The 12,627-nt window shown below is 34.3% G+C and overlaps 1 protein-coding gene across 3 annotated transcripts in view; it reads right to left on the bottom strand.

Annotated features, from left to right (window-relative positions):
• RBM26 (RNA binding motif protein 26) overlaps nucleotides 1-12,627 on the bottom strand; it is a 56,934-nt gene that overhangs the window by 18,976 nt on the left and 25,331 nt on the right. For 2 of the 3 annotated variants that reach the window (XM_026120885.2, XM_026120886.2), the window contains exons 11-17: nucleotides 12,059-12,218; nucleotides 10,511-10,675; nucleotides 8,388-8,519; nucleotides 6,751-6,822; nucleotides 3,463-3,591; nucleotides 1,173-1,247; nucleotides 332-502 (exon numbers count right to left, since the gene is read on the bottom strand). In XM_026120885.2, the coding sequence (XP_025976670.1) occupies nucleotides 332-502; nucleotides 1,173-1,247; nucleotides 3,463-3,591; nucleotides 6,751-6,822; nucleotides 8,388-8,519; nucleotides 10,511-10,675; nucleotides 12,059-12,218 (904 nt within the window). The remainder of the gene's footprint in view (nucleotides 1-331; nucleotides 503-1,172; nucleotides 1,248-3,462; nucleotides 3,592-6,750; nucleotides 6,823-8,387; nucleotides 8,520-10,510; nucleotides 10,676-12,058; nucleotides 12,219-12,627) is intronic. The other variant, XM_026120887.2, reaches the window with a different exon arrangement.

The following is a 12,627-nucleotide window of genomic DNA, read 5'->3' as shown; positions in this document are numbered from 1 at the left end:
AAGTAAGCAATAGACTATACACAAAAGATTGGATAAAACAAACAAACAAAACAAACAAACAAAAACATAGTATTTTGTTTATATATCTTCCAGATATCATACCTCCTGTGTAACAGTGCATAAACCTTTCAGATGACACAATAGTTATTAAATTAACAACATGCCTTCAAAGTGAGGGCAAAGAAAGAAAAATCTTACTTCACAGAAGACTTCAAACTTAAAACAGCATGCTTCTCAAAACTTCTACAGTGGTTGTTTATTTTCATTTTTCATTCAACTGACATCAGCACGTAAATGAATCTTATCAAAAAGCTGACCAAAACTTGAGTACCTGAGCCTTGGTTTTCATGCTTTTTAGAGGGGGTGTTCCTCCTGATGATACACCTTTTAATTCATCCTTTAACTTGGTAATGCTATTAGTCAAAATTTCCAGGGTTTTCATGATTTCTGCTTTGTCTTCTGACTTCATGGCTTTATTCTTCTCCAGCTTTGAAATCAGCATCTGTCCAATTTAAAACAGTTTCTTTTTACTTTTCAGCTACAACAATATGTGTTTATGGATCTGTTTTCCAGTACTCATTACAACTAATGGAAAAATAGAATACTGCATTTCTTTCACCATGATTTTCAAACTCAGTATAGAGGGCTTTTAACAGTTTATATTCAAATAATGATTTTCATTTATTCTCTGATTAATTAAATTGCTAATAAACATCTGACATACCGATTTTTATTGGACACAGATTGTTCAACATACCTGAAGTACTTCAAAATCTGTATTCGGCCTTAATCACATTTTGGCCTTTTTTCCCCTCTTAAGTCTGAGCGCTCTCATGCATACTTTTCTACAACAATCTCACCTTCTGTTGTGAAGTAGGACTCTCTGGATTTCATTCCTCCCAAAAAAGTACACATTTTGCACTCAAATTAGGCAATCTCATCTAAAATTGTATCTAAATTGCAGAAGCCTGTAGTTTTGAAGTGAACTAGCAAGACAAGTTAGATTAAAACTCTAAGTTGAAAATAGTACAATAATATCATTTCTAAAGAAAACGGGATTATTTTATAGGTCAGTTATTATAATCTCATGCTTACAAATTCTGAAAGATTTTAATAATGTGAATGTAGATTTTGCAACTAAATTGCCCATTTCTTTAATGTTAACATTTTACCTTTTGTGTTTCAATGTGCTTCTCTAAGATTTCTTGTTTCTTTTTTCTCACATCTTGTTGAAGTCGTAATGCTTCCTAGAAGTATAAAAAACATTAGAGAAAGTTTCTGGATTTTGAAAACAATGTCAGAAGAATAATATACTATACAGCACTAACTGACTAGGATTTTTCTGATAACAGCAAAAAAAACCTCAGTATCAGAAACTCGAAGTACAAATAGGGAATATCTAAAACTGTATTTAGGAAAACAAAGCAACACCAAATTAGTGACAGATGTAATGATCTGTCTTAGCTACATCTGGGCTGGGAAACACTAAACCTCACTATTACTTATTTACAGAGTAATCCCTTATACAACTCCAATAAAGTTGAAAGGCAAAATAATATACTACCACAAGAGCTACAAGCATACTAATCACATACGAGGGTTCAAACATGCAAAGACAGTATCTTGAAAGCAACTGTACATCAAGCCCATTAATTAAACACAACCAACAGTACAGGCCCAGGCCAAAAAAAAAAAAAAGTTACCAATAGAAAATCATCTCTTTTGGATCTGACTAATTTAATACGGAAGTGACAAGTACTATCGCTCCAATTGCTACAACCAGAAACCTGACATGGCAACTGGCAAACAGAAATGAATTGTAACTGACAAATTTGTAACATTTTGCACTCAGAAGGGGAAGCAGATCATAGCTGCTGTGCGCAGCTCCTACTAATGCTGCTTGAGAGAGAGCAACTGCTTCTTGCTCTTGGATACAGAATGAAAAAGGTTTTAGATACCAAGATATTTGAAGAAAACAACAGAGTTTTGATACCAACATATTTGATAGGATAAAAGAGGAGAGGCTGAAGATGATTTTGCACTTCCAGATCACCATTCAGCTGGGATCAGATTGCAAGTGTAAGTACCTTACACAAGGAATGTGAATGCCCAATAACCATAAAAAGAAACAGTAATAATGCTTGTGTATGTGTCCTCCCAAATACTGAAAAGTTCTGCTAAGTGGAAAGTTAGTTTTGCAATATAGTGTGCAATCATTTTTTCTGATGGGAAAGGGAAGATAAGACAACGGGATGAATGCTAAGCAAAACCAGAGACAGAGGAGCAAAGAAGGGAATGAGTCCCACAAAACCATGTTTTTCCACAAGTACTTGTATATTATAATGGAAATCTTTAAAGACAGCAAAAGCCGCAAGAAAAAAAAGAACAAATCACATAGCAAGCCTTCAGTGTTTCCTCTCCAAAAAAACCCGTAACTGTAATAATGAGTCAGTAATTTTATTCCAAGTTTTTTTACCATGTTAAAAGCTTTTAGTTTCTTACTTGAAAAGTAAAGGCTCTAACTTCCGAAAAACATGTTTTAGGGGACAAACATGAAATGAAATCCCAAAATTAGAAGTGGTTTCTTGAAAGTCTTGCCCAATGCCACAACTGACATGCAGCTACAAACTGCTATTTCAAATTAAATTAGACATTAGTTAAAGAAGTTTACCATTGGGTTAAATTTTTTGTTTAATGGTTAAAATGCTCTCAATGCTTCTGTTTGAAGCTCAGATGATGTATTCAACTCTGTTTTGTAACTGGAAACCAGTAAGATAAACATGGTCCTATATTTAATTTTTCTAAATTATAAGAAACTAAAGAAATTTCAGTAAGAATTTTTTTAAAAAAGCTTAACTGGGCTCTTCTGAAAAATCTAGCTAAGCTAAACTACAACTAAGTGACCCTTTCAAAGAAGGCCAAATGCATTTTTTTGTTGTATTTCCTTTCTAGTATAAAAATTAAGGAGAAAATCTAGTCCTATGCAGGAATAAAAATGCATGGCGAAGAACCGCAGTTTGGAAATGATAAAATACAGAGTTATACAGTTCTCTCAAGCAAAGAAAGAATTTGGGTCACTGCAAATTCATAATATGATGAGAATAAAGGCCAGTTTCAGAAGGGCTTAACAGAGAAGGACAGGGATTTTACTATATTCCCTTCTCACTCATAACAGACAATTCATGCCTCAACATAGAGATTCTGTTTCCAGGAAAAATTCTTTCATATTCTGAACTTTTAGAGAATTGTAAGCATGCTTACACTGCCATAAAAAACACTAAAAAAAATAACAGAACCAACAGTGAATTTTCTTGTACTTTGAAAAGAAAGCATAACAGCAAAATTTAATCTTATTAACTAGTTCTATCTATGCTCTTAAGATGACTATACATAGTGCAGTATCTCTAGTGGTCAGAAATTCGCTATCTAGGTCCATTTTGTAAAGAAGTGTATTTAATTTACCTGTTTTTTCTTCTGTGCTTCATTAGAGTCTAGCACGGAAGTGGAAACAACAGGCAAAGATTTCTGTGCTGCCTTCAAAGCAGCAGGGTTGTACACAGTTTTTGTCAAGCCAGTAGAAGTAGATAAAACCTATAGAAGGAAATCATTTTACTTTTTGCCAGTGAATTTCAATTTTTTTAAAAAACATGAGTGCTTAAAAATATATAAGCATCTTTTGTCTGTTTTGATAATATGGAATATTAAAATTTGGTGCAATAAATATGTTTGGAATAGTTGATGTTAATTTTTTTAAAAGGTAACAATATCAGATATATAAGAATTATGAGCAGATTATAAATCCTTTATATTGAAATTTCATATGTACTTCAAAGTTTAAAATAAATAAAAACTTAAGTATTTGAGCATAATTAAGGAAACAGGAGACAGATTTGCCCAAGCATAACTGATTTTTTAAAAATATATTAAATTTAAAATGCAATTTCCATAGCTGCATGAATTTTTAAGCAAAATTTCAATGCAATTTTAGAGACTAAGGCCCAAAGTAGATAAAATATGAAAGCTGGTGCAAAGTAGATCTTGCACAGTCAAGAAGAATTACTTGAATATTGGGAAGTCTTTAACATCGTACAGCAAAGTAAGAGACTCCTATGTCTCTCTGCTATCTTTTCTATATTTATAACGAGGTATGGAAATTTCTTTCTAACTTATGGACAGCACAGTTGTTTCTGCTTTACAACCTCTCTAAAATATACTTCATATATCTCTACAATACTTGAGGATTTGGGCTTCTCTGTTTCTTATCAATTTCCTTAACGGCCATTTTGGCTACATTAGTATTGAAAAATCCACAGCTAACTGCTGCAGATGATACTGGCACAATCTTGTCTGCCTTGTTAGCAAATCACAGCAATTATACAATTGGTATCAAATTCTAGGAGTTTAAAAATACTTTATGCATAAAGTGAAAATTAAAAGATGCATGCAGAGTCTATTGGTCACCATGCACTCCATAAAATCGACAACAATGCCCAACAACAGGAGAAAAAAGGGACAGCCAAGAATCATTAGAAAAACAGAAAAGATTTAGAGATCAGAAGAATTTACAACAATAATGCTTCATACAAAACCTTTGCACTTCATTGTGCTATAGATACTAATTCTTCCAACAATATTTTCTAGAGTAGACAGTGCAGATAGTTTTTTTAAAAAAAAGGCAAAGCATGTTATGGGGTTATTATGGGCTATTAGAAAAGGAGATATCAAGTCCTTTAAAGCAGGCCATTAAAAAGGACATGAAGTAATTTTTTAAAATCTTTTTTAAAACACATCACCATACCAATATCCTAACCACCTAGCTGCTTTACAAAGTAGCTTTAGGACAGGCCACATCACAAAAAAGCAGAGGACCAAGTAAAGAACAAAAGTATTGACACACTCCCTTATCCCTGAACTCTCTGCACAGCACAGTGAACCAAGCTTATTCATTATCCCTTCTAATACAAGAAGCAGTGATGCCACAGCAGATGTACCTGCTTCCACTAATACAGAAGAGCAAGAAGCAAAATACCAACATCTTCTAAATGTCTTAATAGCATTCATGAGAAAGAATACTGTGAATCTCTTCACGAGTTCATAAATTGCAAGAAGAATCTCTATACAGATCTTAAAAGGCCTCACCATGACTGTTCCACCTTCCTTTCCTCCTGCTCCATGGGAGGCAAAGCCAATCAAAGCTAGCTACATTCTTAGTGGAAAGTTGTCATAATTCTCTGCACTCAGTCAGAAGCGGAGAAGCATCCATAACATGACATCTGTGATTTGTGACAGCTGTCATTATGTTCATTCCTAATCGTCATAGACCAGAGTCAATGCAAAATAAGCAGGGCATTCCCTTTAGAAGGGAAAACAGTAGCCAAAAACAGGTCAAAACAAATTTTAGAATCCTACTGAACATGCCAAGGAAAATGCTGCTTCACAATCAATCCATTAAAGAGCCCAGCAGCTAATCCCAGTCAGTCTCTCCTATAAGACAACACAGCAGAAAATCATTTCACCATGAATTTGCTCTGGTGTTTCAGGATAACTCAGCTCTTGTGGAAAGAGAAGAAACTATTCCTACTCGAACTGAAGCAAACATTATTATTGAAGTAACTATACAGTACACTGTAAAATGTAGTTCACGAATACACTTTAAAACGTTTATCTGCAACTAATTTAGGGCCACAAGAATGCAACTAATTAACTCAAAACAGAATACAGGAAAGAAGCCAAGATCAGTGTATTCAAGTGGACTGCTTGGCTCGACTTGGAATGAGTCAAAGAGACATCCTCTACATTTACAGCTGAACATTAAATACTGCTATCTTTGTGTGCAAAATAAGTACAGCACTGTACTTATGGAGTGAATTTTACTTATTACATTCCACTAAATGCATTAACTGGTACACTGCTGGGGAAAAAAATAAACAAAATGCAGAGGATGCTTGACTCACTTCAGATCAAGCCAATTCAGAAAAGAAAAGGTACATACCCAGGCAGAGAAATCTTGATACTGGGAAAAACTTGCTGCCTTTCTACCAAAAGTCTTCTCAAATTAATGCTATAAATACTGGAGAGACCTGACCCCCAAAGCACTAAATAGATCTGGAACATGCGTCATCAATTTTATTACTAAGGTAAACACATCAACAAGTCCATGTTCTGAAAATTGTGACCATCGGGCAAAATATATAATAACTCATAATCATCATTCAGATGCCTTTCCCACCTACCTCACCTTTCCCACCTACCTCTCTTTGTCTTTTGTATATTAATTTTCTCAAGTAAGTACTGCAAATTATAAGACCAACCAAACAAGAGGGTAAATGTTTACAGCATCACCTTTCAAGGGACATAAAACCCCCCAAATGTTTTTACAGAAAGGCTATGTCTATAAATTCATATGTAATATCAAAATTAATTTTTATTTAAAATTTACTTCTACTTTCTGTCAACAACTCAGGATCCTGGATATTCCTACACATTTTCATGACTGAACACATGAAATCTATTATATTAAAGCAAAAAACACAGAATAGCAGCTTCTGTCCTAGCATGCTTTATTCTTACTGTAATCATTTAGCCATTTGCTGAGTTTCGATATATCATGGTTTCTAAGATTAGGCATTAGCAAATAACTTTACTCATGCTTATGAAACAAACTGAATATTCATACAAGGGATTTTATAACAAAATACATTCTACTGAAAATTAAATGTGAGAGGAGGGGAATATGAGACAATCACTTACCTTTTCAGTTGTTGGAGTAACTGGTTTTGCCATAAAACCTAGTCTATCCTTCACAGATAATTTAGTCACATTCTAAGAAAACAAAGCAAAATTATCCTCCAAATATGTTTAACTTTACAAATATAATAATTTGTTTCCTGTATAGTTCCAAATGTTAATAATTTAGCAAAAGCGGATTTTAAAAATCAATGAGATAACAGACTTTTGGGCAACGATACAAGTAAAGTAATACTAAAGCATCTTACAGAATGTATTTTAGATATATAATTTCACTGATAACATACACCTGTATCTTGTAAATAGGTTGGCACAGACAAGGATATAGCCAGACATGGAATTAGAGACCAGGCCAGACATTTTTCTGGAAGAAGCCCATAACATGTTAAAAGGTAGAGGATTATCAGAACAGGCTCTTTTCAAAACATTTTTAAACTCCATTTACTGCATTTTTATAAGCTGTGATTTGGAGGCATCAACTGTAGGATGTCGCAGTTCGAATTTATGGAACAAACAGGTTGTAAAATGTGGCTTTCCTCCTTTTCAGAAGAAAAACACAAGTAGTGGTACAGTGCTGATAATCAGGTACTTCCAACAAAATCAAAATTTAAAGTCTATTTCAAATTGAAAGTAACATGCTAAATTATGTCATGATTCATACTGGTACTAAAGTTATGTTCGTCCTTGTTTTAAGAGAGATGTACAAATACTGAAAACTCTTCCAGATGCTGACCATTACATTAGTCTCCAATGGTTTTAGTTGCTTAACAGATACTAATGGAATTGTTGACTTCTGAGGAGTTCAGTTATCACAGTTTTTTTTTTAAGCAATTAGTAGATTTAACAAGCGATTATTGGAGTCATTTAGTTGCCAGCAATAGCATATACTGATAAAATGTTTGCATAAACAGGCATATTAACTTGCAATGCATTAGGTAGTTGAGAGGTTTTAATACAACATTTCTCAAAAAGAAATCACTCTAATGTTTTTGGTAAAATGTGGGAATTAGAAAGATAAAGTCTTTATACTATAAAAAGAATTGTTTTTTTCTTTAGTTTTGATAAAAATTCTACTGTAAAATCCAGAAGTGAGTAAGTTTGCCAAGTATTGTTTTTAATTATGTGGTTAGGGATTAACAAAGGGCAAGAAAAACTGGTGAGTCACGCTCAAAAGATTTACACTGACCAACAAGGCAACATATGGTGGGGGGGGAAGAAAAAAAAAAGGTATTTTAGTATCTAAGTTGGCCTTTAAAATCAGCTATGCTGGAATCTTGAAAGTCAATATGTAGCAATATATCCTTTAGATAACGAAAAGGACAGTTTTCACTTTATTTTAAAATCTGAAAAATGCAACTTAAATATTTTGGGTTTTTGTTTTTTAAACAAAATAAAAAGCTAGGACACTAAAAACCTGAATATTGCTGTTGGGTTCAAAAGCCAGATTTCATTGCGTTTAGAGAAAACTTTTTAATATAAAAAAAATATTCACAATCAAATTAGATGCACTTTGATGTGGTAAATGCCTATTTCTATCATATGAGTGACTGTGAGGAATACATTTCTTGGCATACATTTATACACTATAGAGCCCATTACAGAAAAAAAAAGTCTTCATTGCTTTGACTGAACATACATACCTGAGTGACTTCCGTATTGGCACTCTGTGTTTCTGCAGGTTCAATATTACTTGCAGGTACTGGACCTAATCGCTCCTTGACTGATTGTTTCATTACTGGTAAACTAGGTTGCTGAACTAAGGGTTGTATTACCTATAACAACCCCCACCCAAAAAAAAAGCAGATCATAACATTAACAACAGAAGGCTGCTACATATGCAGTTCAATAAATACATGGCAAGACTGCTACAATGGCATTTGGATTTACAATTCTTCCTTTCTACCATTCACAAGCTTTTTTGCCTGACAGCAAAAATAAACAGTTCATGAGATTTAGGATGCTGTGCTGTGTAGCGCGCATAGCAATAACATTTATTGTTGCATACACAGCTAACAGTAGTGATCAAAACTCTGGTCTATTTCCATTCATCATGTCCACTTAGCCTACCTGACTTTCTATCTCCTATAACTCAACAAAAAGCAATCACCAATCTTTCATCCGTGGTGTGTTTCAGTTGCACAAGCCAGAAAGAGGGGCAGAGAGAGACGCACACATGGCACTGAGGAGCTTTAGAATACAGAGCAGCTTACCTTCGCAGCCTGCTATAGATACAGCTATATATCTGTATCTCTCTATATATCTATATATCTATAGCATCCCGAGAGCTAACACCTTTGCCTTTTTCTTTGCCAAAATATTACAATTAAATACTAAGACCAAAAAAATGGTTCTGAACACACTTCCTGTCATTTTATGACAAAAACCAGAACTTGAAGAGACCCTCAGGAGGTGACCTAATTCACTCCTCCACTCCAGGGCAGTCAGCAATACCTAAGCTATTACTGACAGACATCTATCTGGTTCTTAAAAGATTTTCAGTGAAAAAGACTCTATTACTTGTTTAGGCAAAAGTATTTCACTATCTTTTAGAATTAGAAAAAAATTTTTTAATGTCTAATCTAAATCTTCTGTGCTACCTTTCAAGCCCGATACTTCTTGTCTTATCTACCAGAGACATGGAGAACAGATTATTTTCACTTCTTGGCAGAAGCCTTTTATTTATTTGATGTTTTATTATGGTTGACTCTCACCATCTTTACTAACTACCTCTGCTCCTTTAAGAATTTCAGAATCTTTCTAAACTATGGTGCCAACATACTTGCGTTTTGCCAATAAACACTTTTGGCTAGTTTGCTAAACTAACCAAAGTAATCCTGTTGAGGCAACAATGGTCAACAAATTGTGTGGGACCAAATATTACTGAAGGGACAATCAGTCTTGGGAAAAAAAAAAAAAAAAAAATCAAGTTTCCATTAGCCAGGAGCTAACTGACAGACTTCCATCCAATAACCTATATAACCCAGAAGCCAAGCTTCTCTTAAGGTTTTAGTAGAACCACAAGGCTTGCTAAGAAAGCGGATTTGGTTTGCCAATAGCTTACCAATAAGCTCCACTACAGTAATTACTGTTTCATATGCTTAAAAACTTGTCAATGCTACTATGCACTTAACAATTACCAATAGATGCTCCACTGTGCAATTCAGACAGCCCCAAAATGCAAAGTGTCCCTAATCTGTTCCCATAAAATTAGGCTAATGCAGGTCTCCTGTCCTAAGTGGAGATTACAGTGCAGAGTACTTCTGTATAAAACAGACTATACTGCTCCTTCCTACTGCAGTGTGCTTGCTCAACAGGAAAGGAAAAAGGAAGAAACTGAAAAGAAATGAATCTTTTGGAAAAAAAAGGGAGATTATCTTTCCAGAAAAAGAAATATAAATCCGCTTTCTCATGCTTACTAGAAGAAAAAAAAGTTTATGTCAGTTAAAACAAAATAGCGGTTATTTGGCACACAGTAGCATCAAATATTGCTTTGCATAAGATGACAAGTAACAGACTAATTCTTTGTAAGTCTCAGAAAGCCTTTAAGTACCTTCAGTCACACCTTGCTAATCAAATCCTGTACCCTCTATCTGAGGTCCAAGAAGCTACAATTAAAGTGTAACTTCTAGGGGGAAAAAATGACTTTAACTACTTATTATTTCAAGAGTACTTGGTTTACTTTCTATAAACACTTATAAAACCCAATAGTTTAAAAAGAATATATTTTACATAAAATTCTAGAGAACAGACTCAGATCTTCTACCTTCTGTGTAGTAGTTTGCATTTGTGGTGTACTGCCTTCTCGATGCCAATAAACTTTAATAAAACGATTATTTAATACTGCTTCTGTACTTGATATAGCTTTCTTTGCTTCCTCGTGTGTGGCAAACTGAATAAGGGCACCTTCTGGATCACCTTGATATGCAACCTAAGATTTAAAACACAAGAACGAAACTTACTGCACGTAGAATTTTTATTTGTGTGAACATTATCATAAAATCACTAGTTTCAGAGAGAAGCTTACGATTTAAACACAATATGGGTCAGCAGATGACTATTTCCTATTCATGATTCAGTTTGAAAAGTCTGCTGTTAAGAAGCAATCCTGAGATTAAACTAATAAACTTTAAGAATGATTAAAAAAGCAAAAAAGATGAAGCAAAATACCTAAAGTCAAACAGAATTTCCAAATCGTGAATATGAGTAGCTTTTTGAAAGACAGAAGGGAAAGCAATGCTCAAGTAAAGATAACTGCTGTAATCAACAGACGAGTCAGTTAATAAATGTCCTTGTCTAACATCATAGCTATACAAAAAAGTATTTTCATTTTCCTCCTTTGGATGCTGATATATTATTTTAGATGCTTTCAAACAACAAAATTATACCTTTGGGAAGAGAAGCAGAGTTTACTCTCTCTCTCTCTGTATATATGTATACTTGCCTTACTGAATCATACCGTTTGCTAATACTCCCATACTCTTAGGTACACTGCTGAATGGCTTAAGAAATACTTAGGAGCAATTAAGAGAGATTTCAGTTCTCTCAGTGTTAAGGTGGGTGCAGAAGGTTCATTCTGTACTGTATCAGTACACACAATAAATATTCTATTACCACCTCTTGATCCAACTTCTCAGAACAAGCGAGCAAGTGTACATGAAAACATCACGTACATAGCATCTGAAGCTTATCACTGCTGATAAAGAAACATGATGAAAGATCAGAGTGAGCAGCATAGACGTTGGGTAAAAATGCTGACATTACACTTGCAGCCTGCCATATGTAAGCTTCAGTTCCTTGCATCTCTTTTGTATCTTTCTCTAATTGTGTGCTTATTTCTGTTTATAAACACTTATTAAAAAAAAAAAGTGGATCACTCAGATATACCAGGAGGCAACTATAAGGGATAATACCACAATTATGGGACTAGAAAGCTATTCCATACATAACAGGGACTGTTTTCTGGATGAAAAATCCAGGTCTTCTCTAAATATGATTTACCTCAAAAACTACTAGAGGTTTATGACATCAGATACAAGACTGGGGAAAGGGAGGAAGGAGAAACATTTAATCTTAGAAGTCTGATTTGTGAGGAAAATCTTTGTTCAAAATTTAGACAAAGACTGAACATTTCACTTCTGGTTCTTCAATGACAATTTTATTAAAAACAAGGAAATCATGTCTAAAAAAACAAGTTAGGAAAGTAATGAAAGTAGTTTCAAGGAAGCAGTTACAAAGCACTTCGCATTTTCCTTTTAGCAGATTACCTTTAGCATTAAGTCAAAGTACACTGTCTTTTTCTGTTGACTCTTACCTGTAAGTTGACTAAGTTTCCAAATTTACAGAAGTGCTCATTAAGTTTGCTGATATTATTAAGTTCTGGGGGAACTTTCCTCAATTCAAGTTTCGTATTTTCATTTCCAAACGGTACCTTCTTCTGGAAACCTGGACTATTTGTTCTGTTAAAATTTTGCCTGCAATAAGATAAAAACCAAGCCAGAAATCCATAGCAAGCTAGCAAATACAATGTTAAGTTTTATTCACCTACACAGAAGCATGACGTGGGTGGGTGGGATATTTGCAGACCTAAACACCGCAGTTTTAGAAGAGTTTATAGGAGCAAAATGCACAGGTTCATACACCTGCTGTTTCCCCTACCCATACTCTCAGCATACTCTAGTCCATAAATCTGCAAGATAATTCCCAATAATACCCTTTTATCAGTAAATTTCTAACTCTTTCACAGTGTCTCTCTCCAGAAACTATTTTCCAAAATCCCCTGAGTCCCCCCACCAGTATCTCCTATTACTCCAAAGCTCTCCTCAGTCCAGTTATCTTTTGTCACCTTCCACCCTTTTCTCACCTCAGGTAAATGTGCACTGC

The sequence above is a fragment of the Dromaius novaehollandiae genome, chromosome 1, assembly GCF_036370855.1.
Source record: "Dromaius novaehollandiae isolate bDroNov1 chromosome 1, bDroNov1.hap1, whole genome shotgun sequence".
NCBI lineage: Eukaryota > Metazoa > Chordata > Aves > Casuariiformes > Dromaiidae > Dromaius > Dromaius novaehollandiae.
Note: the sequence above shows the minus strand (reverse complement) of the source record. Positions and strands in the feature narration are given on the sequence as shown.